The 26330-nt window shown below is 40.6% G+C and overlaps 1 protein-coding gene across 1 annotated transcript in view; it reads right to left on the reverse strand.

The window, feature by feature from the left end:
• Window positions 1-399: 399 nt before the first annotated feature.
• The window catches only part of LOC129353465 (uncharacterized), a 33395-nt gene continuing 7464 nt past the window's right edge, over window positions 400-26330 (reverse strand). Inside the window, exons 5-19 of the mRNA XM_055022813.1 lie at window positions 23675-24100; window positions 20747-21187; window positions 19278-19652; window positions 15804-16232; window positions 13952-14380; window positions 8177-8626; window positions 5647-5905; window positions 5298-5548; window positions 4972-5220; window positions 4788-4868; window positions 4608-4709; window positions 4199-4507; window positions 3843-4112; window positions 1335-1418; window positions 400-1225 (exon numbers count right to left, since the gene is read on the reverse strand). Of these exons, the coding sequence (XP_054878788.1) occupies window positions 1159-1225; window positions 1335-1418; window positions 3843-4112; window positions 4199-4507; window positions 4608-4709; window positions 4788-4868; window positions 4972-5220; window positions 5298-5548; window positions 5647-5905; window positions 8177-8626; window positions 13952-14380; window positions 15804-16232; window positions 19278-19652; window positions 20747-21187; window positions 23675-24100 (4222 nt within the window). The 3' untranslated portion in view covers window positions 400-1158. The remainder of the gene's footprint in view (window positions 1226-1334; window positions 1419-3842; window positions 4113-4198; window positions 4508-4607; window positions 4710-4787; window positions 4869-4971; window positions 5221-5297; window positions 5549-5646; window positions 5906-8176; window positions 8627-13951; window positions 14381-15803; window positions 16233-19277; window positions 19653-20746; window positions 21188-23674; window positions 24101-26330) is intronic.

Raw genomic sequence — 26330 nt, forward strand, 5'->3', positions numbered from 1 at the left:
GATTACATATATTGACATAAACAATGTGTGATAATACAAAACCTATAACACAAAGATATTCTCCTAAATATTTAGAGTACATGAAACACTTTTTGTACGTTACTTAAAGTTTTTACTATTCCTCTTATTTTTTACATACATTCAGCATGTTTCTCATTAATCATGCCTATTAGAGAAGTATGTGCTAAACGCCATTTTCACACATTACAAGGACACGACTCCTATATCAACCATTATGCATAATAGCTACATTGAACTGCTTGCAGCTATATGATATAGACGTGATGGAAGCTACATACAGTCAAACATTTGCCGATCCACTACAACTATGTTTTCCCACTAATGTGCTGCTACTGGATGGTTCCTCAAACATCTGGATAAACACTGCCATGACACAAGTACTTATTAAACTTTAATGACAAATACCTCATACAAAACTACATAAACCCATTGCACATACAAGCAGGAACAGCACAAAACAGAAAAGTGATCCTGGGAAACAGAAAAAAGGCAAACAGGGAACTAACAGAATTTAACTGGAAAAACCAGAAAAGAAAGTGGAGGAGAAATTCATGAAGAAAACCTGGAGTTACTGTTCAAACTTATTGGGTCTTTTCTTATTGAAATAGTGGATCTGTTGATGTTTAGGTACCATTATTTACATATATTTCATGTGACTAATTTGATCGTGTTTTACTGTCAATGACTTCAATTTGTACTTTGTATGTTTTCAAGCTTGATTTGCCAGTTGGACATTTAGGAACATGAGGTGTACCGTGCTGGAGCATCAACAAAGGAAAGGCAAGAAAGAACAGAAGCCACTGCAAGTAACAGAAACAGAACCACATGATCTGTTTGGTGGAAATTATCTAGGATTCAATTGCTCTTGTAAAGCATCACAGAGACACAACATGGAATACATTTTGTTTGCCTTCTTTACATTACAGCATTGTGAAAGTTTCTTGTTTCCTCTTCAAACACACAAATTCCAATCAGCAAGGAAAACATAATGATTTATTCTTAGCCCAAATATCCCATGCAAACTACACTGAGGACTAGTAACTCCATTTGCAGGTACCACTCCACCCATACAGAGAGAGTTTTGTATTACGCCTTAGAGACAAACATCCTGTTAGGACCAAGTGACTGCAAACTGCTTCACCAGATGTCAAACATCTTGTTGCCCTTAAAAGGACTTTTGTTCATGATGTTGTTGTTGTTCAGTCTAGAAAAAGAGCAAAGCAGAAACCAGATCTTAATCTTTGACAAACAACACCATGGATTGATCTGCTGTAAGGATCAACTCCTCCACTGAAGGAGCAATGTTTGCTCACCTCACTGAATGAATGTTGGGGTTCAAGAAGAACATGTGGAGTAAAGAATCAATGGAGAGATCAGTGATAAGATTGTGACTCAGACTGAAAAACACAGAAAACAGAGAACATTATGTAAACATGTTGATGATTTACACATAGATCTGAAACACTATAGAAAAGAGAACAATACTACTGACTTTGCTTGATCTGCCTGTACTTTTTACATTACAAACAATACAACACTTCGTAATGACCCATTCCCCAGCAGCTGAAACAATAATATCCTACTCTGACCTCTCTGTTCAATGCCTGGAACCAGCTTTTACCTCACATGGTGAGATTTCAAAGTACATCTGTGCCTCATCTACATATTGATGGAAGATAATCTTATATTCTCAAGTGAGAAAATGGACATCTTTCATAAAACAAGTCCCATAATTGAACATATGGGTACCCCATAGAACTTCTGTCTACTCTGATGATATGTTGTCTCTTGACTAAAAGTACCAATTCATAAAGTCATAATGAAAAAACATTTCTGCACCAGAGCGTCAGAGAAACTCTCCAGTCACTTCAACGATATGTGATATTGAAATCATAACCAATGATGCACTGATAGCCAATGAACATCTGCACTGCAGTCGTTCCACAGTCTGTATTCATGTACATGTGAGAAACAACTTGGAGAAGCTCTGTCTCAGAACTGTGGTGAACACCAACACCAGACTGAAACCAGTAGGTCATCTCTGTTCAACTGTCACCAACTGTTCACTGTTGCATGTAAATAGTGTTGTTTGCATGTCCTGGGGGAAGGAGGTGGATAGGATCCCTTTCTTGAGATGGAGTGACTCAGATCTTGATTGGGTGATGCTTGTACCTGGGTTGACATTGCAGTAGCCTAACAATCACCTTCCTACTCACTGCCACTCAATTCTAGTCTCACTACAACAACTGACTAGTGACAAAACATTAATTCAGCAACATCAAAGCAGTTACCTATAATTTCTCAGAGCTTTGAAAACAGAGACCACACTGAATAATCAACTGAAAAACTGGAAGGACATAGGAAGAATCAGAGGACAGGAGATTGATTCCTAATGACTCTGTTATCATAACCTTACAGAGACTGTGCTGAGAGAAGGCTAACGTGATTCACATAATAGAGCAAGGGAGCTAATGTTGGGAGGTACTCCCATGATGCACTTGAATCCATGACATAAGACTCAAAGAAACAAGTAGGATCCCCCATAGCTGAAGCCCAAACACACAGACTGAGCCGAGAGTCCAGTGGACAAAATAAAAGAGGACATGGCCTACACAGGCTAATTGGGGAAGAAAAAGGAAGAAAGAAAGCGATGCTGGATAGAGCAGTCAGCTCCACCAGCCCTGACACATTACCAATAACTGCTTTTATAACCTGGACACTCCGAGGCCCAGCACATCCTGGATGACATTACTTCCAGTGTGCCTGAAAATGACAAGACTCCACGTAAAGGGAACGTTACAAGTGCCCAGCTTCACAAGGGGAATCTGATGAGTGATACTTGAAAAGCTGAACATAATGGTGAGTACAGCTGTACATGGGGTTGGAAATGGGTTAACCTGTGATGAAATCCAGTGGGGAAAAGGCAGAAGGCAGAGAAACCCTTCCTCAAGATGGAAAGCTGGGAACAAACCGAGGAGTCTAAGACTAATTCCTGGAAATTCCCGGTCATGTTTCTCTACCAGGGTATGACTTGACCATCGTCAGAGTTTCTACACCACTGGAATGACTAAGCAATCTGAGAAATGTAAAACCTCAACAGAGTCCGTGCCTCTGATATAATTCATCTGAATAAAGAAAGGTTTAGAATAAACTGCTGGTTTTCACCGAGCTAATGTTGCACTGGCAGCATGCAGGTTTCTCCATCACTACAGTTCTCCCTGTAGTGATGGACCTGGAGCTTCATACTTGAGGAAACCTTTCCATGACTTCCTCCTTTCTCCCTTTGGCCCTGGAGGCCGAGGCAGTGGCTCAGTTTCCACACACACTTTTCCCCTATTGGAAAATCTCAGAGAAACCTAAAATATTTACTTCACACATCAATATACACACAGGTGTTTGACGTCAGGCGTCTTCAGATTCGGTCTGGTTGCCGCTACATAGATCTTCTATTAACTTGTAACTTGTTGTTTTCTTATGCTGTTTATCACTATTGTTTCTGTTTTATTGTTTTTCTCTTTCTGCAGGTGAGAAGGAGACGTATAAAATGTTGCCCACTATCCTCTCTATTATTCTGTCTCTCCCCTACTCTTATCTCTTCTCTCCCTTTGAACCTCACTCCTTTCTTTCTTTAACTCGTTAAATACATTTTAAAGAAACCTGATTAAGTTGAGCATCATAGCAAAAGCCAAAACGCTCGAATAGTAAAAATAAATCTGTTGGGTCTCACTTTGATTCTGACAGATTTCTCAGTACCAACCCCCACAGAAGAAAACAATGTGCATTATCTACGTCAGAAAAATGATAGGCTCTGCATAACTTACTCCAGGATGTGGACTTTGTGCAGATGTGCGCTGAGTTGCAGCAGCAGCTGGTCTGTCAGCTGGCAGTGACTGAGGTCCAGCTCTCTTACGTCTTCACAGTAGTCCAGCAGCAGAGCCACAGCTCCACAGAGCCTCTGATCCAGTGGACAGTGACTCAGGTCCACTTCTCCTCCCAGGGCTCTGCACAGGGACGCCGCCCGTCTCGCCGTGTCCCTCTGATTGTTCACGGCCAGCAGAGACAGAAGCTGGACCAGGACCGTCTTATTGACTCTAAACAGGAACAGCAGAGCAAACCACATCGACGTCAACGTCTACAAACTTCTCACTGCTTCGGCTTCCTCGGCTCTATCGCCCACCTGAGTCGGACTCTGTCCAGGACAGGAAACAGCAGGTCCAGCCCGCTGTCCTCCACCTCACAGTCTCTCAGGTCCAGCTGTGTGTCCCCGCCGCTGCTGAGACTCAGGACGGTGGAGACGGCCCTGCAGTCGGCGGCCGTCAACCTCAGAGGCTCCGTCTGATCCTCCTCCTCTGGTAGCTCCACGCAGGAGGAGCAGGAAAGATCCAACCTGTGCTTTAGAGTCCTCAGCAGACCTGATGCTGCCCCCTGCAGGCTGTCAGAGGCAGCGCAGCAGTGGAGGAACCTCAGCAGGACATTCCTGTCCACACTGGTGGAAACACAGAACAAAGAAAACCAGCCAGGTGATGAACAGGAGGGAATGTTTCATCGTAGGAAGGAGGCCTGAGGAGCAGGATCTGATATCTGACCTGAGATCAGAAACTGTGTGCAGCATATAAAGGATGGACTGGATTCCCTCTGCTGGGATGGAGCTCCACACCAGCTTCAGTCTCAGTTTCCTGTCGCTGTATCTGAGGATGAACAGCAGAGCATCACAGTCCCTTGAGTCCAGCTCAGTGCAGTTCAGGTTGATCACATGATCCAGTGACCTCAGCAACCAGGGTATCGTGTTACTGGGGTGAGTCCTGAAGATCTCCCTGATGGACGTCCTGACAAAACTCGGACTGGGCCTGGAAGCAGAGAGAGGATTCACCACAACGCCGTTAGTTCCAGGAACCACAAGCTGCTGATGGAATATCAGAGCAACTATTGATTAGAAAACTAAACCTCCACCTTAGAATCAGCAGCCTGTGCAGGAAGAGCAGCAGCTGAGCAGCTCTCTCCTCTAAGAATTGGTTCTTCCTCAGGTTCACGGTGATGATCTGGGCTGTCGGCTGCTGCAGCAGGAAGTGAAGAAGCTCCCAGCTCAACCGGCAGGAGCTCAGGTCTCCGCCGACCTTGTTCAAGAGGGACAACGTCAGGTTCTGGTCCTGGACCTCGTGGAGGACACCCAGAAGCTGCTGGAGTTTCTCTTCCCTCAGTCTGCAGAGATCACAGGTTCAACTCTGACTGTGGTTCTGATCCGTTTACTTTCTGACAGACATGATGAAGACGTTCACCTGAGTCTGAGAGGAGCATCGTGAAGCAGCAGGCTGAACAGGCTCTGAGCGGGGAGTCCGGACTCGGTCAGGTCAACCGGTAACCGTCCCAAGACCGCAGCAGAGACGCCAAACTGCTGCCCACCTTCAACAAGACTCTCTGTGGCTGAGCTTTGGTGGAAACCACAGAAAGCTCTTCCAGGACCAGAGGAGAGGTCACTCTGCCTCTTCTCACCCACTGAGACAGGAACAGGACCAGACTGTTGGAGAGTCTGGATCAGAGACAAGATCAGAGACGACGGACATCAAGAACTGATGGTTCAACAGCAGATAAGTGATGAGAAAGAGACTTTGTTCTTCAATTTCCTGCCTCAGACTGTTGTGTGGTAGATCTAAAGAGGAGAGCAGCTCCTCTGGCGGACATCCGGCTGTCTGTGAGGATCAGATCCACTTTAGATGCACAGAGAGGGAGAACTTTTCCCACAGAGCTGCAGGTTTTCCTGGGTAAAACTCCAGTTAGCTGCAGATTGAAGGTCAGAAGATGCAGGAGAGAAACCAGCTGCTGAATCTCCTCTCTGGATCTCACAGATAGAGACGAACAAACACTCTGGAAAAACCCTGGAGGAACGCTGGAAGAGAGAAGTAAGAAAACATCAATTCAGAAATACAAACAGCTAAAAATTCTATGAGAGCATCCGACTGTACCTGAGATGAGAGATAAAAGGCAGACACTGCAGGAAACTCCTCACTTCACTCTCTCCATGTGAGCAGTCTGTCAGCTCCACTGGTTTCTTCTCTGGTTGGAGTTTCATCACTTCCAGGAGGATGGAGGTCTTTCTCTCTGAGAGCTTTATGGTCCACAATAAAGGAGCTGATTGGAAAACTGACTGTAATGATGGAAGGAGACTCAGACCTGATTTAGTCTCTCTGTCCTTCAGCTGGGAGTACAGATCCAGCAGGAAGTCACTTCTATATTCACTTATATATTCATAATCAGCGTCTATGTCATCAAAAGGGAATGTTTGATATCTACAGACTGATGTTAACATGTCCAGCATCTTCTCTCCTGTCTGCTGTTCTCTCTCTGCTGCTGCACTGAACAGATTCACTAAGAACCTGGTTTGTTCATGAAGATCTGAGATCTGAGATCAAACCTGGAACAACAAGAAGGAAACATTTAGTGATGATTTGATCTGAGCTGAATCAATACAACCACACACTGATGGACTCCATCTTGTCTCTCCTCTATGTGATGAAATCACATCTTCTACATGTCTGATCAGAGCAGCTGTTACTGACTCTCAACTCAAACTCTGATCCTGTGCTTCACATCTCTCAGTTATCATCCTCTCTGGGATTTTAGGATTTTCAATTAAAACATCCAAACTAAAACCAAACATGAGAGAATCGACCAAAACTTCTCTTCATCTCATGAACAACAGCAGCTAAAGCTTCACCTTGATCCTCATTTCACATATAAATCTCAGTTCTGCTGCTCAACATCTGCAGCTGGAGACACAAAGTGATGAAGACTCCTTGGTGTGTCTCATCCTAATGTGTTGTTCTCTATGAAGCTGCTAGGATCTTCATCACTCTCAGTAAAGTTCACTGCAGTCACAAGTTCAAATGCAGCTCAATGTTACATCGTCTGTTTTCCTCATGTTGAGTTTAAAAGCTGTTCAGTGAAACTGAAATATATTCTTCTTCCAGCCAGCATGCAAGCAAGCTTGCGAGGGAGGAGTTAGAGAGGATGGACTGGAGGATGAACCTCAAAACATTGAACCTTCATTCAGACTGGAGTCGGTTCTGTTGAAGCAGGAAGAAAATGAATAACCTGAAGCTGAACTAACAACATCTAGAAACTCATAAACATGAGATCACATCCTGGTGGTTTACTGGGAAATAAAACGAAAGTGCAGTGAACTGAACTCCTGTCAGAAACTTGAAACTCAAAGATAATCAGAAAATAAAACTGTCAAATTAATATATTTATGTCAAGAGATTAGATTTTCCTCTGAACTATGAAGGAGATTCAAACTCTGTGTGACAATATGGAAAACATTAGTCATATTGGACAGCCAAATTAGAGCTGTGGTTAAGTCCAGTTTTTATCATTTAAGGCAATTGGCAACAGTAAAATCTTTTCTTTCCAGGCAGCATTTTGAAACAGTGATCCACGCTTTTATTTCGACTCGACTGGATTACTTTGACTCTCTATATCTGGGAGTCAGTCAGTCACTGCTTTCACGTCTGCAACTGGTTCAGAATGCGGCTGCACGACTTTTGACAGGAACTGGAAAGAGAGAGCATGTAACCCCTGTCTTGGCATCACTTCACTGGCTGCCTGTTTATTTTAGGATCCATTTTAAAATTCTCTTGTGTTTTAAATCACTGCATGATCTTGCCCCGGCTTACCTTTCGGAGCTTCTTCACCCTTACATACCTTATCGGTCTCTTAGATCTGCAGATCAGTTGCTCTTGGAGGAACCGAGATCTAGAAGGAAGCTCAGAGGGGACAGAGCTTTGTCTGTCGGGGTCCTAAGCTATGGATGACCTGCCTTTGTAAGTCAGAGAGGCCCTTTCACTGTCCACTTTCAAAGCTTGTCTTAAAACCCATTTATTTCACTTGTCTTTCAATTCCAGCGAGATCTAGTTTTATATTGTAAGTTTGTTGTTTTAAACTGTATTTGTTTTTATCTATTTTATGTACAGCACTTTGTTTCAGCTGTGGTTGTTTTAAAGTGCTTTATAAATAAAGTTGGTATGGTATGGTATGGTATCAGATAACTAAGAAGAGATAAGTGTTCATTTTATTGTTGCTACGAAATGAAAATAAATCCAAAGTTTTAAACATTTAGACTTGTTTTTTATGCCAGTAATATGTAATATAATGACTGTACCTGAGCTGAGAGATAAAAGGCAGACACTGCAGGAAACTCCTCACTTCACTCTCTCCATGTGAGCAGTCTGTCAGCTCCACTGGTTTCTTCTCTGGTTGGAGTTTCATCACTTCCAGGAGGATGGAGGTCTTTCTCTCTGAGAGCTTTATGGTCCAGACTTCAGGAGCTGATTGGAAAACTGACTGTAATGATGGAAGGAGACTCAGACCTGATTTAGTCTCTCTGTCCTTCATCTGGGAGTACAGATCCAGCAGGAAGTCACTTCTATATTCACTTATATATTCATAATCAGCGTCTATGTCATCAAAAGGGAATGTTTGATATCTACAGACTGATGTTAACGTTTCCAGCATCTTCTCTCCTGTCTGCTGTTCTCTCTCTGCTGCTGCACAGAACAGATTCACTAAGAACCTGGTTTGTTCATCAGGATCTGAGCTCCAAGGATCAAACCTGGAACAACAAGAAGGAAACATTTAGTGATGATTTGATCTGAGCTGAATCAATACAACCACACTGCTGATGGACTCCATCTTGTCTCTCCTCTATGTGATGAATCACATCTTCTACATGTCTGATCAGAGCAGCTGTTACTGACTCTCAACTCAAACTCTGATCCTGTGCTTCACATCTCTCAGTTATCATCCTCTCTGGGATTTTAGGATTTTCAACTAAAAACATTCAAAATAAAACCAAACATGAGAGAATCGACCAAAACTTCTCTTCATCTCATGAACAACAGCAGCTAAAGCTTCACCTTGATCCTCATTTCACATATAAATCTCAGTTCTGCTGCTCAAACATCTGCAGCTGGAGACACAAAGTGATGAAGACTCCTTGGTGTCTCATCCTAATGTGTTGTTCTCTATGAAGCTGCTAGGATCTTCATCACTCTCAGTAAAGTTCACTGCAGTCACAAGTTCAAATGCAGCTCAATGTTACATCGTCTGTTTTCCTCATGTTGAGTTTAAAAGCTGTTCAGTGAAACTGAAATATATTCTTCTTCCAGCCAGCATGCAAGCAAGCTTGCGAGGGAGGAGTTAGAGAGGATGGACTGGAAGAGGAACCTGAAAACACTCAACCTTCATTCAGACTGGAGTCGGTTCTGCTAAAGCAGGAAGAAAATGAATAACCTGAAGCTGAACTAACATCATCTAGAAACTCATAAACATGAGATCACATCCTGGTGGTTTACTGGGAAATAAAACGAAAGTGCAGTGAACAGAACTCCTGGACAGAAAGACGAAACTCAAAGATAATCAGTGAATAAAACTGTCAAATTAATATATTTATGTCAAGAGATTAGATTTTCCTCTGAACTATGAAGGAGATTCAAACTCTGTGTGACAATATGGAAAACATTAGTCATATCAGATAACTAAGAAGAGATAAGTGTTCATTTTATTGTTGCTACGAAATGAAAATAAATCCAAAGTTTTAAACATTTAGACTTGTTTTTTATGCCAGTAATATGAACATAATGTCTGTACCTGAGCTGAGAGATAAAAGGCAGACACTGCAGGAAACTCCTCACTTCTCTCTCCATGTGAGCAGTCTGTCAGCTTCACTGGTTTCTTCTCTGGTTGGAGTTTCAGCACTTCCAGGAGGATGGAGGTCTTTCTCTCTGAGAGCTTTATGGTCCAGACTTCAGGAGCTGATTGGAAAACTGACTGTAATGGAAGGAGACTCAGACCTGATTTAGTCTCTCTGTCCTTCAGCTGGGAGTACAGATCTAGCAGGAAGTCACTTCTATATTCACTTATATATTCATAATCAGCGTCTATGTCATCAAAAGGGAATGTTTGATATCTACAGACTGATGTTAACGTTTCCAATCATCTCTCTCCTGTTGCTTCTCTCTCTCTGCTCTTCATTAAGAACTCATCACGATATGAGCTCTTGATGTTCAAAACCTGGAACAACAAGAAGGAAACATTTAGTGATGATTTGATCTCAGCTGCATCAATACAACCACACACTGCTGATGGACTCCATCTTGTCTCTCCTCTATGTGATGAAATCACATCTTCTACATGTTTGATTATAATTATCTGATCTTCCAGACTCAACCGTCTAAACTAAAAGTGTGGAGCTGCTCATGTGAACACAATCAGTTTTTACAATCACACCAACAACCAGATGAAACGTCTGAAACTAAATGTTCAAACTCAGATTAAGACAGAAAAATATAATCCAGAGAGCAGCAAGTAGGATTAAAATGGTCACTTGGTTCATTAACAGACTTAGAAACAACTTACAGAGATAATAACACATCCAGGTTTATATATGTATACAGAAAGGTCACTGAGAAAACTTAGTGTGACTGTTGAACTTTGACCTTTCATCATAGTCAACATTCTAAACCTCGGCTGGAATAAAATGACCTGTTTGGATTCTGATTCAGAGAAAATCTCCAGTAGGATGATGATAATCTGAGCAACCAAAGGTTTTCAGTTTCTCTCTGTGAATTGATCTCCTGATCAGAATCCAATCAGCCTGTAGTCATGGCGATGGAGCATCTGGATCCAGGATCCGGTTCTGTTCAGAGTTAAAAGCGTCGGGTCACATGAAGCCCGACTTCCATGCTTGTGTCTTCTCCTGAAAGTCACCTGGCCAACAAACGATGCCTCGCGTCACATTGGACACGCCACTGCTTCAAAGTCGCTTTTCAAAATAAAAGCATCACCAGCCGTACTGCTTTCTGGGTCGTTGGAGGTACTTTGGTACCGACCTTTGAGAAGAGTATTTTTCATCAGCAGATGCTGACATGGAACCGACAAAACAGAACAAATCTCCCCAAACTGGGAGAACTCTGAAATGATGCCAACCATCACTGCACTTCTAAGATACTAAAACTATTATCTTTATAGTCAACTCAGTGCAGAAGATCAAAGAAAACACAAGCTCAGCTCACAGCCGACTGCAGGATGATTCAGCTCAGTTAAATTGGGTTCAATATGTCAGATAGATGAAAACGTTATTGTGAGATACTCACAGTATAACCAACTATGTAATAATATGTGTAGTGGCGATTGTTTGTCAAACCAAACATCCAATAAAAAGTTCCATCAGCCACTATGAGGCACTGGGGTCCAGATTCTTAACACAGGCAAAAGAATCCCAAGGTCCAAACTTGTTGATTTTTGTTGCTTTTATTTTCCTTTTATGCAAGCAATTACAATTATCAAACTTTTCTTTGTTCTCTGGCACTGCTCTCTCTCTCTGATCTCTTGCACTGATCTCTTGCACTGGTAAAAACCATAGGCCCAAACCCAAATGCCTGTTGGTCCTTTACCAGGCCCCTACATTTATAGAAGGTGGACTGACCCGCCTCACTTCCTGTCTAGCTTACAAATGATAAAAAATAGGAAAAAATAAGAAAACAAAACAAAATATAAAATCAATTATTAACCTGCAAATAAACTCTGTAAATAATGCAAAAAATAGAAGTTTAAGAATAAACTAACAAAATTCAAATAGATAAAGAAATAAAAATAAATAGCTCCAACAATATGTTTGGAAATATGATTTGAGTGAGAAGATCGTCACAGTTACAGTGAAACAGCAGATGTCACTAGTGAGAAATGAATGAAACAACAACAAACAGCTCAGTATCCTAAGAGTTTTCTCCTGAAATGGATCCATTCATAATGAAACTGGATTAAAACTCCAAGTGAATAAAGTCTCAATGTGTGAATATAACAGGGAATAGATATAATAGCATAAAAACATCCCCATGTTGAGGATGATTTTTAAATATTGAAGATATTTTGTGACAACTAAAAGGTTATTGAAGAAGTAAATCAGTAATATGAACATAATGTCTGTACCTGAGATGAGAGATAAAAGGCAGACACTGCAGGAAACTCCTCACTTCACTCTCTCCATGTGAGCAGTCTGTCAGCTTCACTGGTTTCTTCTTGGTTGGAGTTTCAGCACTTCCAGGAGGATGGAGGTCTTTCTCTCTGAGAGCTTTATGATCCAGACTTCAGGAGCTGATTGGAAAACTGACTGTAATGATGGAAGGAGACTCAGACCTGATTTAGTCTCTCTGTCCTTCAGCTGGGAGTACAGATCCAGCAGGAAGTCACTCTGAGATTTTGCACTAGAATATGAAGGGAATGTTTCATATCTACAGACTGATGTTAACATGTCCAGTATCTTCTCTCCTGTCTGCTGTTCTCTCTCTGCTGCTGCACAGAACAGATTCACTAAGAACCTGGTTTGGTCATCAGGATCTGAGCTCCAAAGATTAAACCTGGAACAACAAGAAGGAAACATTTAGTGATGATTTGATCTGAGCTGCATCAATACAACCACACACTGCTGATGGACTCCATCTTGTCTCTCCTCTATGTGATGAAATTACATCTTCAACATGCTCAAACATCTAAACTAAAAGTGTGGAGCTGCTCATGTGAACACAATCAAGTTTTACAATCAGATATAACTTAGTTCATCCCCCCTTCATGAAGCGACACACCAAGAGGTCCTGCCCCACAGGTTTGCAACCAAATCCCACATGATAAACTGGGATTTTCATGAGAAAAACCTTGTCTGTTGAAAACACTTTGCCCTTTTCAAACCAGCTCTGCAAAAGCCTAACAATCTCCACCACCAAAAAGCATTGGCCCGTCTTTCCTCACATCATTCCTCTACAACTCGCCATGTGCCACTGTGAACTGAGCGAGTTGATGAAGCTCCTGCGTCCTGGATGAAGTGAATCACTTCTGCATGGAGGCCTGTTGCAGATTTGATCTTCTGGCTCTTTGGGCCTCATAAATCATCAAACCCCCTCAGAAATCACCAGCTGCTTCATTGTAGCTGTTTACTTATTGGTCTATGTGCATGATGGCTCACATCAATGAGCAATTATTCTTCTTTTATTGTCACATTAGGAGAAATTAGTACTTTATGCATTTCCTTTTACTTTGCGTCAGCTTGAATCCAAATAAATTTAAACAAACACTGCTTATTAGTTTCCTATGTGTCATCAGATCAAGAGAGAAACATTTCAGTTCTAAACATTTGTTTCTTGTTTTGATACATGAGCTGTTAGGAGCTGCTTAATCTGGATTAATATAAATGAAATGTTTTCAGGACAATGTTGGAGATCCTCTCTTGTTTTTCACATACTGCTGAAAAACAGCAGTATGTGACTTAATAAGCTAGTTTCCACACTAACCAAGGACACTTGGTCTTCTGGGGTTTTCTGAAGAACTTTCTTCCACAGACAAACGATAAAACATTCAACTATTTTTACTCTTCCTGTTCTTCTGAACCATGAACATTCCAGGTCCATGTTGACCCAACTTGTTCTATAAGACCCAGAAGGAACAAGCTGGAATTGATGAACGTTCCTACGAATAGTTCTCATGATTCATTTTAACAAAAGTCATCGCTCTGAGGCCGTAAATTATTCTTTGATAAACTGCATTTTTTCAGGTTTCTACAATAAACTGTATCTCTGTTTAACAAAGCGACTATAGATTTATAATTACTTCATGATGATAATCCAGAAACTGAACTCATCTGAAACAAACCTGAAACACAATGACAACAATGATTTTTCCTGAAATGTCACCAATTAGGAAGTAACCGGAAGATGAATCCATGTTCATAAAGTCTAAATGTGTTCATAAAATATTTAGTAAATATCAAAGTATGATATACACAAAATAACCCTGTTGATGATATTTATGAATATTCAAGACTTTTGATACGAACTCAAATGTTCTTCAATATTTACATCTAGAAAATGAAATATAATGTCTGTACCTGAGCTGTGAGATAAAAGGCAGACACTGCAGGAAACTCCTCACTTCACTCTCTCCATGTGAGCAGTCTGTCAGCTCCACTGGTTTCTTCTCTGGTTGGAGTTTCATCACTTCCAGGAGGATGGAGGTCTTTCTCTCTGAGAGGTCTATGATCCAGACTTTAGGAGCTGATTGGAAAACTGACTGTAATGATGGAAGGAGACTCAGACCTGATTTAGTCTCCCTGTCCTTCAGCTGGGAGTACAGATCCAGCAGGAAGTCAACCTGATCTTTACCACCGTAACATAAGGGGAATGTTTTATATCTGCAGACTGATGTTAACGTGTCCAGCATCTTCTCTCCTGTCTGCTGTTCTCTCTCTGCTGCTGCACAGAACAGATTCACTAAGAACCTGGTTTGTTCATCACGATATGAGCTCTGAAGATCAAACCTGGAACAACAAGAAGGAAACATTTAGTGATGATTTGATCTCAGCTGCATCAATACAACCACACACTGCTGATGGACTCCATCTTGTCTCTCCTCTATGTGATGAAATCACATCTTCTACATGTTTGATTATAATTATCTGATCTTCCAGACTCAACCGTCTAAACTAAAAGTGTGGAGCTGCTCATGTGAACACAATCAGTTTTTACAATCACACCAACAACCAGATGAAACGTCTGAAACTAAATGTTCAAACTCAGATTAAGACAGAAAAATATAATCCACAGAGCAGCAAGACAGATTAAAATGTTCACTTGGTTCATTAACAGACTTACAAACAACTTACAGAGATAATAACACATCCAGGTTTATATATGTATATATGAAAGGTCACTGAGAAAACTAAGAATGACTGTTGAACTTTGACCTTTCATCATAGTCAACATTCTAAACCTCGGCTGGAATAAAATGACCTGTTTGGATTCTGACTCAGAGAAAATCTCCAGTAGGATGATGATAATCTGAGCAACCAAAGGTTTTCAGTTTCTCTCTGTGAATTGATCTCCTGATCAGAATCCAATCAGCCTGTAGTCATGGCGATGGAGCATCTGGATCCAGGATCCGGTTCTGTTCAGAGTTAAAAGCGTCGGGTCACATGAAGCCCGACTTCCATGCTTGTGTCTTCTCCTGAAAGTCACCTGGCCAACAAACGATGCCTCGCGTCACATTGGACACGCCACTGCTTCAAAGTCGCTTTTCAAAATAAAAGCCTCATCTGATCTCTGGGTCGTTGGAGGTTCTTTGGTACCGACCTTTGAGAAGAGTATTTTTCATCAGCAGATGCTGACATGGAACCGACAAAACAGAACAAATCTCCCCAAACTGGGAGAACTCTGAAATGATGCCAACCATCACTGCACTTCTAAGATACTAAAACTATTATCTTTATAGTCAACTCAGTGCAGAAGATCAAAGAAAACACAAGCTCAGCTCACAGCCGACTGCAGGATGATTCAGCTCAGTTAAATTGGGTGCAAAGGACCAAATGTCAGATAGATGAAAACGTTATTGTGAGATACTCACAATATAACCAACTATGTAATAATATGTTTGGAAATAGGATTTGAGTGAGAAGATTGTCACAGTTACAGTGAAACAGCAGATGTCACTAGTGAGAAATGAATGAAACAACAACAAACAGCTGAGTATCCTAAGAGTTTTCTCCACAAATGGATCCATTCATAATGAAACTGGATTAAAACTCCAAGTGAATAAAGTCTCAATGTGTGAATATAACAGGGAATAGATATAATAGCATAAAAACATCCCCATGTTGAGGATGATTTTTAAATATTGAAGATATTTAGTGAAAACTAAAAGGTTATTGAATAAGTAAATCAGTAATATGAACATAATGTCTGTACCTGAGCTGAGAGATAAAAGGCAGACACTGCAGGAAACTCCTCACTTCACTCTCTCCATGTGAGCAGTCTGTCAGCTCCACTGGTTTCTTCTCTGGTTGGAGTTTCAGCACTTCCAGGAGGATGGAGGTCTTTCTCTCTGAGAGCTTTATGATCCAGACTTCAGGAGCTGATTGGAAAACTGACTGTAATGATGGAAGGAGACTCAGACCTGATTTAGTCTCTCTGTCCTTCAGCTGGGAGTACAGATCCAACAGGAAGCCTCTCTGAGATTTAGTACTATAATATGAAGGGAATGTTTGATATCTACAGACTGATGTTAACGTTTCCAGCATCTTCTCTCCTGTCTGCTGTTCTCTCTCTGCTGCTGCACAGAACAGATTCACTAAGAACCTGGTTTGTTCATCACGATATGAGCTCTGATGATCAAACCTGGAACAACAAGAAGGAAACATTTAGTGATGATTTGATCTGAGCTGCATCAATACAACCACACACTGCTGATGGACTCCATCTTGTCTCTCCTCTATGTGATGAAATCACATCTTCTACATGTTTGATTATAATTATCTGATCTTCCAGACTCAACCGTCTAAACTAAAAGTGTGGAGCTGCTCATGTGAACACAATCAGTTTTTACAATCAGACCAACAACCAGATGAAACGTCTGAAACTAAATGTTCAAACTCAGATTAAGACAGAAAAATATAATCCAGAGAGCAGCAAGTAGGATTAACATGTTCACTTGGTTTTATTAACAGACCTACAAACAACTTACAGAGATAATGACACATTCAGGTTTATATATGTATACAGAAAGGTCACTGAGAAAACTAAGAATGACTGTTGAACTTTGACCTTTCATCATAGTCAACATTCTAAACCTCGGCTGGAATAAAATGACCTGTTTGGATTCTGATTCAGAGAAAATCTCCAGTAGGATGATGATAATCTGAGCAACCAAAGGTTTTCAGTTTCTCTCTGTGAATTGATCTCCTGATCAGAATCCAATCAGCCTGTAGTCATGGCGATGGAGCATCTGGATCCAGGATCCGGTTCTGTTCAGAGTTAAAAGCGTCGGGTCACATGAAGCCCGACTTCCATGCTTGTGTCTTCTCCTGAAAGTCACCTGGCCAACAAACGATGCCTCGCGTCACATTGGACACGCCACTGCTTCAAAGTCGCTTTTCAAAATAAAAGCATCACCAGCCGTACTGCTTTCTGGGTCGTTGGAGGTACTTTGGTACCGACCTTTGAGAAGAGTATTTTTCATCAGCAGATGCTGACATGGAACCGACAAAACAGAACAAATCTCCCCAAACTGGGAGAACTCTGAAATGATGCCAACCATCACTGCACTTCTAAGATACTAAAACTATTATCTTTATAGTCAACTCAGTGCAGAAGATCAAAGAAAACACAAGCTCAGCTCACAGCCGACTGCAGGATGATTCAGCTCAGTTAAATTGGGTTCAATGGACCAAATGTCAGATAGATGAAAACGTTATTGTTAGATACTGCAGGCCCAACTACAGTCATATGAAAAAGTTTGGGCACCCCTATTAATCTAAATTATTTTCATCTCTAAATATTTGGATGTTTGCAATAACTATTTCAGTTTGATATAACCAATGACTTATAGACACAGTAAAATTTGAATATTGAAATGAGGTTTATTGGACTACAAGAAAATGTGCAGTACACATAAACACAAAATTTGACAGGTGCACCTCAACAGAAAAGCGACATTAATATTTAGTAGATCCTCCTTTTGCAACAATAACAGCCTCTAGTCGCTTCCGGTAGCTTCTAATGAGTTCCTGGATCCTGGATGAAGGGATTTTTGACCATTCTTCTTTGCAAAACAATTCCAGTTCAGTTAAGTTTCATGGTCACCGAGCATGGACAGCCCGCTTCAAATCATCCCACAGATGTTCAATAATATTCAGGTCTGGGGATTGGGATGGCCATTCCAGAACATTGTAATTGTTTTTCTGCATGAATGCCTGAGTAGATTTGGAGCGGTGTTTTGGATCATTGTCTTGCTGAAATATCCATCCCCGGCGTAGCTTCAACTTCATAACTGATTCTTGAACATTACTCTCAAGAATCTGTTGATATTGAGTGGAATCCATGCGACCCTCAATTTTAACAATATTCCCAGTACCAGCATTGGCCACACAGCCCCAAAGCATGATGGAACCTCCACCAAATTTCACAGTGGGTAGCAAGTGTTTTTCCTGGAACGCTGTGTTTTTTTGCCGCCATGCATAACGCCTTTTTTTATGACCAAACAACTTAATCTTTGTTTCATCAGTCCACAGGACCTTATTCCAAAATGAAGCTGGCTTGTCCAAATGTGCTTTTGCAGAGCTCAAGCGACTCCATTTGTGGCGTGCTTGCAGAAAAGGCTTCCGTCGCATCACTCTCCCATACAACTTCTCTTTGTGCAAAGTGCGCTGAATTGTTGAACGATACACAGTGACACCATCTGCAGCAAGATGATGCTGCAGGTCTTTGGAGGTGGTCTGTGGGTTGTCCTCCACAGTTCTCACCATTCTTCTTCTCTGCCTCTCTGATATTTTTCTTGGCCTGCCACAGAATGGGTTTAACATGTACTGTCCCTGTGGTCTTCCATTTCCTCACAGTGGAAACTGACAGTTTAAATCTCTGAGATAACTTTTTGTATCTTTCCCCTAAACAACTTTGTTGAACAATCTTTGTTTTTAGATCATTTGAGAGTTGTTTTGATGTGCCCATGATGCCACTCTTCATAGGAGATCCAGACTGGAGAACAACTTGCAATCGGCCACCTTAAATACCTTTTCTCATGATTGGATACACCTGGCTATGAAGTTCAAAGCTTAATGAGGTTGCCAAACCAATTTTGTGTTTCAGTAAGTCAGTGAAAAGTAGTTAGGAGTATTCAAATCAATTAAATGATAAGGGTACTCAAAATTTTGCACCTGTCACATTTTGTTTTTATGCATATTGCCCATTTTCTATTAGTACAATAAACCTCATTTCAGTACTGAAATATAACTGTGTACATCAGTTATTAGATATATCAAACTGAGATAGCTGTTGCAAACACCCAAATATTTAGAAATAAAAATAATAAAGATTAATGAGGGTGCCCAAACTTTTTCATATGACTGTATGTAATAATATGTTTTGAAGAATGATTTGAGTGAGAAGATCCTCACAGCAGAAGTCACTCGTGAGAAATGAATGAAACAACAACAACAAACAGCTGAGTATCCTAAGAGTTTTCTACAACAATGGATCCATTTATAATGAAACTGGATTAAAACTCCAAGTGAATAAAGTCTAAATGTGTGAATATAACAGGGAAAATATATAATAGCATAAAAACATCCCCATGTTGATGATGATTTTTCAATTTTCAAGATATTTAGTGAAAACTAAAAGGTTATTGAATAAGTAAATCAGTAAAATGAAATATAATGTCTGTACCAGAGCTGAGAGATAAAAGGCAGACACTGCAGGAAACTCCTCACTTCACTCTCTCCATGTGAGCAGTCTGTCAGCTCCACTGGTTTCTTCTCTGGTTGGAGTTTCATCACTTCCAGGAGGATGGAGGTCTTTCTCTCTGAGAGCTTTATGGTCCACAATAAAGGAGCTGATTGGAAAACTGACTTTAATGATGGAAGGAGACTCAGACCTGATTTAGTCTCTCTGTCCTTCATCTGGGAGTACAGATCCAGCAGGAAGTCAAGGCGACATTTTAAACTGTCATCATCATCATCATCATCATAACCTGTTAATTCATCTTCACAGATGTTAACATGTCCAGCATCTTCTCTCCTGTCTGCTGTTCTCTCTCTGCTGCTGCACAGAACAGATTCACTAAGAACCTGGTTTGTTCATCAGGATCTGAGCTCCAAAGATCAAACCTGGAACAACAAGAAGGAAACATTTAGTGATGATTTGATCTGAGCTGCATCAATACAACCACACACTGCTGATGGACTCCATCTTGTCTCTCCTCTATGTGATGAAATCACATCTTCTACATGTTTGATCAGAGCAGCTGTTACTGACTCTCAACTCAAACTCTGATCCTGTGCTTCACATCTCTCAGTTATCATCCTCTCTGGGATTTCAGGATTTTCAACTAAAACATTCAAAATAAAACCAAACATGAGAGAATCGACCAAAACTTCTCTTCATCTCATGAACAACAGCAGCTAAAGCTTCACCTTGATCCTCATTTCACATATAAATCTCAGTTCTGCTGCTCAACATCTGCAGCTGGAGACACAAAGTGATGAAGACTCCTTGGTGTGTCTCATCCTAATGTGTTGTTCTCTATGAAGCTGCTAGGATCTTCATCACTCTCAGTAAAGTTCACTGCAGTCACAAGTTCAAATGCAGCTCAATGTTACATCGTCTGTTTTCCTCATGTTGAGTTTAAAAGCTGTTCAGTGAAACTGAAATATATTCTTCTTCCAGCCAGCATGCAAGCAAGCTTGCGAGGGAGGAGTTAGAGAGGATGGACTGGAAGAGGAACCTGAAAACACTCAACCTTCATTCAGACTGGAGTCGGTTCTGCTAAAGCAGGAAGAAAATGAATAACCTGAAGCTGAACTAACAACATCTAGAAACTCATAAACATGAGATCACATCCTGGTGGTTTACTGGGAAATAAAACGAAAGTGCAGTGAACAGAACTCCTGGACAGAAAGACGAAACTCAAAGATAATCAGTGAATAAAACTATCAAACAAATATATTGATGTCAACAGATTACATTTTCCTCTAAACTATGAAGGAGATTTAAAGAATGTGTGAAAATGTAGAGAAAATTCATATCAAACATGGAAGAATCATGGCTGCTAAATTTTTTGTTGCTAAAATTAAAAGTTTTACAGATTAACAGTACTATATTATTTATTTTCTATGATAGTAAAAAAGTGACTGTACCAGAGCTGAGAGATAAAAGGCAGACACTGCAGGAAACTCCTCACTTCACTCTCTCCATGTGAGCAGTCTGTCAGCATCACTGCTACCTTCTCTGGTTGGAGTTTCAGCACTTCCAGGAGGATGGAGGTCTTTCTCTCTGAGAGCTTTATGATCCAGACTTCAGGAGCTGATTGGAAAACTGACTGTAATGATGGAAGGAGACTCAGACCTGATTTAGTCTCTCTGTCCTTCAGCTGAGAGTACAGATCCAGCAGGAAGTCAAGGCGACATTTTAAACTGTCATCATCATCATCATCATAACCTGTTAATTCATCTCCACAGACTGATGTTAACGTTTCCAGCATCTTCTCTCCTGTCTGCTGTTCTCTCTCTGCTGCTGCACTGAACAGATTCACTAAGAACCTGGTTTGTTCATCAGGATCTGAGCTCCAAAGATCAAACCTGGAACAACAAGAAGGAAACATTTAGTGATGATTTGATCTCAGCTGCATCAATACAACCACACACTGCTGATGGACTCCATCTTGTCTCTCCTCTATGTGATGAAATCACATCTTCTACATGTTTGATTATAATTATCTGATCTTCCAGACTCAACCGTCTAAACTAAAAGTGTGGAGCTGCTCATGTGAACACAATCAGTTTTTACAATCAGACCAACAACCAGATGAAACGTCTGAAACTAAATGTTCAAACTCAGATTAAGACAGAAAAATATAATCCACAGAGCAGCAAGACAGATTAAAATGTTCACTTGGTTCATTAACAGACTTACAAACAACTTACAGAGATAATAACACATCCAGGTTTATATATGTATATATGAAAGGTCACTGAGAAAACTAAGAATGACTGTTGAACTTTGACCTTTCATCATGGTCAACATTCTAAACCTCGGCTGGAATAAAATGACCTGTTTGGATTCTGACTCAGAGAAAATCTCCAGTAGGATGATGATAATCTGAGCAACCAAAGGTTTTCAGTTTCTCTCTGTGAATTGATCTCCTGATCAGAATCCAATCAGCCTGTAGTCATGGCGATGGAGCATCTGGATCCAGGATCCGGTTCTGTTCAGAGTTAAAAGCGTCGGGTCACATGAAGCCCGACTTCCATGCTTGTGTCTTCTCCTGAAAGTCACCTGGCCAACAAACGATGCCTCGCGTCACATTGGACACGCCACTGCTTCAAAGTCGCTTTTCAAAATAAAAGCCTCATCTGATCTCTGGGTCGTTGGAGGTTCTTTGGTACCGACCTTTGAGAAGAGTATTTTTCATCAGCAGATGCTGACATGGAACCGACAAAACAGAACAAATCTCCCAAACTGGGAGAACTCTGAAATGATGCCAACCATCACTGCACTTCTAAGATACTAAAACTTGTCATGACTTCAGCGTTTCTGCTCCACCTTCTGCGCTGATTGCTCATCACTCTTACCTGCACTGTGCTGCTCCCTATTTATACAGCTGATTTTCTCCGGCTCAGTGCGAGATCGTCTGTTGCCCTTGTCACAGCTTTCAAGCCATTGTTTCATGTCCCAAGGAGTTTTCTGGTTTACTGATCCTGCCTGTTTTTTGACCTTAGATTCTGCCTTGTCCTTCGGCTACTGAAAGTACTCTGATCTCCTGTTAAAGAACCCTGCCTGTCGCCGACCCTGCCTCCTGCTTGCTGTTTGCTGGATTATCTGTGCCTGTTGCTCTCCTGTGCATGACCCTGGATCGTCTCTCTACTCCGTCTCTGGTTTGTGGACTTTGCCCCTGTGGTCTGTTTGTTCTCTGAGCCCCCAAGACTGTCTGTTGTCCTGTCATCCTACTTCGTCCCACCCCCGGCTGGATCCCTGTCCCCTGGGGACCCCTCCTCCCTTATCTGCTCATTTTTTCCCACCCCGTTCAGTCCCATCGAAATTATTATTTTTTGTCATTAAAACTTCTGATTTAACTTTCTCCTGTGTTGGCTGTGTTTTGGGTTCTGGCTTAGTTTGCTTACCATTACAAAAACTATTAACTATATAGTCAACTCAGTGCAGAAGATCAAAGAAAACACAAGCTGGGCTCACAGCCGACTGCAGGATGATTCAGCTCAGTTAAATTGGGTTCAATATGTCAGATAGATGAAAACGTTATTGTGAGATACTCACAGTATAACCAACTATGTAATAATATGTTTGGAAATATGATTTGTGAAGTAGATTTTTCTTTCCAGAGAAAATCTTTTATTTGCATCATACAGTAGCATAGTCAGTATGTTTTTTTCGTGCAGCTGCAGAAGGTGTACAAACTAAATGAACAAGATGTGTCTGTTGAAGTTCCCCAGACGGGTTATTTGGGAACTTGCTGTTTTTCCCTGCATGGAGATGGAGTGTTTAGTTTTCACATCCAGTAGACATGATAGTGAATGAGTGTGTCAGGTTGAACTGTTCCATCTGTTTGCCTTTGTTTCTTTTGTTTGGTCTTCAAAGATTGAGTCCCCGCCTCTGTTAGCAGAGAAAGGTGAATAAAGCAACTCTAAAACTCTGAGTTTGTTAGAGCAGAATGATTTTCGCCTAATGTATTTTTGCTCTCCATCTGCAGATGTATTAAAGATCTTTTTGCTCCCTGACATTTGTCTGGACCTCAGTCTTGGAATTTTGTACTTCACAGATTTGAGTGAGAAGATCCTCACAGCAGATGTCACTCGTGAGAAATGAATGAAACAACAACAACAAACAGCTGAGTATCCTAAGAGTTTTCTACAACAATGGATCCATTTATAATGAAACTGGATTAAAACTCCAAGTGAATAAAGTCTAAATGTGTGAATATAACATGGAATATATATAACAGCATAAAAACATCCCCATGTTGAGGATGATTTTTAAATATTGAAGATATTTAGTGAAAACTAAAAGGTTATTGAATAAGTAAATCAGTAATATGAACATAATGTCTGTACCTGAGCTGAGAGATAAAAGGCAGACACTGCAGGAAACTCCTCACTTCACTCTCTCCATGTGAGCAGTCTGTCAGCTCCACTGGTTTCTTCTCTGGTTGGAGTTTCAGCACTTCCAGGAGGATGGAGGTCTTTCTCTCTGAGAGCTTTATGATCCAGACTTCAGGAGCTGATTGGAAAACTGACTGTAATGATGGAAGGAGACTCAGACCTGATTTAGTCTCTCTGTCCTTCAGCTGGGAGTACAGATCCAGCAGGAAGTCACTCTGAGATTTATTATTATAACCGAAAATAGTTTGATATCTACAGACTGATGTTAACGTGTCCAGCATCTTCTCTCCTGTCTGCTGTTCTCTCTCTGCTGCTGCACAGAACAGATTCACTAAGAACCTGGTTTGTTCATCACGATATGAGCTCTGACGATCAAACCTGGAACAACAAGAAGGAAACATTTAGTGATGATTTGATCTCAGCTACATATATTTTCTGACCTTTTTATGTTCCTGACTCTCATGTTGCCAACTTCCTACCCCAACAGATGATTACAAAAGAGAATGAATTCTCAACAGACATCTAGAAAACATGCAGCATTTGGTTGCAAACACTAAAGGACCTAAGCTTTGTCAATAATAACGGTTTCCCTTTGTTGTCTTGTTGATGAATTGATTGTTGCATCTGCAGTTCAGTCTGTTGTGAACATCAAGATATTTATTTTCCCCAATCATCTCCAGTAATTTTGCCATGGAAATTGGGGTTGTCTTGCTCCTGTTTCTTTTTGATTGTACTATCTTATTTGTCTTTCTATTTAGATGGATGTTTCCCGTTGTGATTGTTTGAGCTCAATCAATTTTTTCATGTGTACTTTAATTACAAATTGCATAACTTAGACATAAAATTATTGGCCTTCTGACTAATTGAGTAAAGTAAGGCCCAATGTCAAAAGGCTTCCCTTAATGTTATCTGCTTTTCTCTTGAAGCATTGGCTGCAGTTTGTTTTTCTTCATACCAGCAGTACAACTATAATTACATAGAACTGTATATGCACTGATTTTTACATCTGTATTAAAATGTCTGTTTCTGATCATTATTAGCATTATTTAATTATTATAATAATAACTGAACAATAGGTTCACGTTCATGTTTTTATTTATTGTACCACACTTTATTCTGGTAACATGGTCAGAGAGCTGGCCAAAGAAACAGACTTTTCCTTTGCTCGTTCCACAAAGCTGTTTGCAATATTTTGCTGCTCTGCATATTTTGCTGCTCTGCATTTGGTCTTCCTGTTCTTCCACACTCTCAGACCCGACCCTGAACTCACCTGATTGGTCCGCTGTTCAAGCTGCTTCCTTTTCTGTTTGCAAAGATGGCAGTTTCCCTCTACACCGTGAAACAGCAACAACTACCAGCTTTGTTCTTTGTAATTTCTGTACAGTAAAACTATTAATCTATAAATCAATGTAAAGGTCTATTAAAAAATATCATCCATATTTCTATATTGTATGGCATTAAAAGGATCTGGAACTTTTGTTTTTCCACTGAAATGTTATGGACGATACTCTGATGTCCACCTGCCCCTGACTTCCCATAGGATCCATCACTCTGCGTTTCTGAGGTCTGAGGCCGGGGACCAGATATTATCTTTACACCTGTCTCCATCCAGAATGTGTCTGGCCCCCGGGTTCTGCAGAACAGGACATTACCTGTCCGGATCACTACAAGAGAATTTACAAAAACCAGAAATATGAAATACAGCGGTCCTAATTCAAACCTCAGACTGATCCCCTGCCTAAAGGAACCTCAGACTGAAAATCTTTTGGCCTCCAAGCCACTTAAAGTAGCTCTTTTAAATATCAGATCACTCTGTGCTAAAGCTTCATTAATTGATGATTTCATCACTGAGTATAATGTTGATGTTATGTTTCTGACAGAAACATGGTTGAATGACGATAATGACCAAATTGATAATGACTAATTGAATCAGTGCCTCTTGACTACAATTTTTTAAGTGAGAATAGAAAACATAAAAAAGGAGGAGGCGTGGCTTCTATATTTAAGAAAACCATTAATTGTAGTAAAATCTCTTTGGGTCATTTCACATCTTTTGAGTATCTTGGAATTCAAGTTAAAGGCTACAAACGAACTTTGACACTAACTTTATACAAAACACCAGCATATGTGAAAAATTTCTTTACTGACTTGAATGATCTTCTTTCTCTCATATGCATTGATTATGATTGTTTAATAATTGTTGGTGATTTCAACATTCATGTGGACAAACCCCAAGACAGAGGAGCAAAAAAGCTCTCTGATATTTTAGAAAATTTTGGTTTAACACAACATGTTAAACAGGCAACACACACTCAAGGACACACACTGGACCTGGTTATCAGTAAGTGTGTGAATATTGTCTCTGTAATTGATGTCGCCCTGTCGGATCACTTCGCTGTTATCTTTGAAGGTTCTTTATTCTTTGACCCACTTGGACAAACAGCTACTGTCACAAAACGTTCTTTCACAGAAAACACAGCAGAAACATTTAATCAAACTATTCTTCCTCCTCACCCTTAAGCTGTAATGATGTAGATCAGTTGTTAGATGATTTTCAGTCTATAGTTTCATATATCATTGATTCTATTGCTCCAATTAAAGTAAAGGT

This window comes from Poeciliopsis prolifica, unplaced genomic scaffold (genome assembly GCF_027474105.1).
Source record: "Poeciliopsis prolifica strain line A6 unplaced genomic scaffold, Auburn_PproV2 SCAFFOLD091, whole genome shotgun sequence".
Lineage (NCBI taxonomy): Eukaryota > Metazoa > Chordata > Actinopteri > Cyprinodontiformes > Poeciliidae > Poeciliopsis > Poeciliopsis prolifica.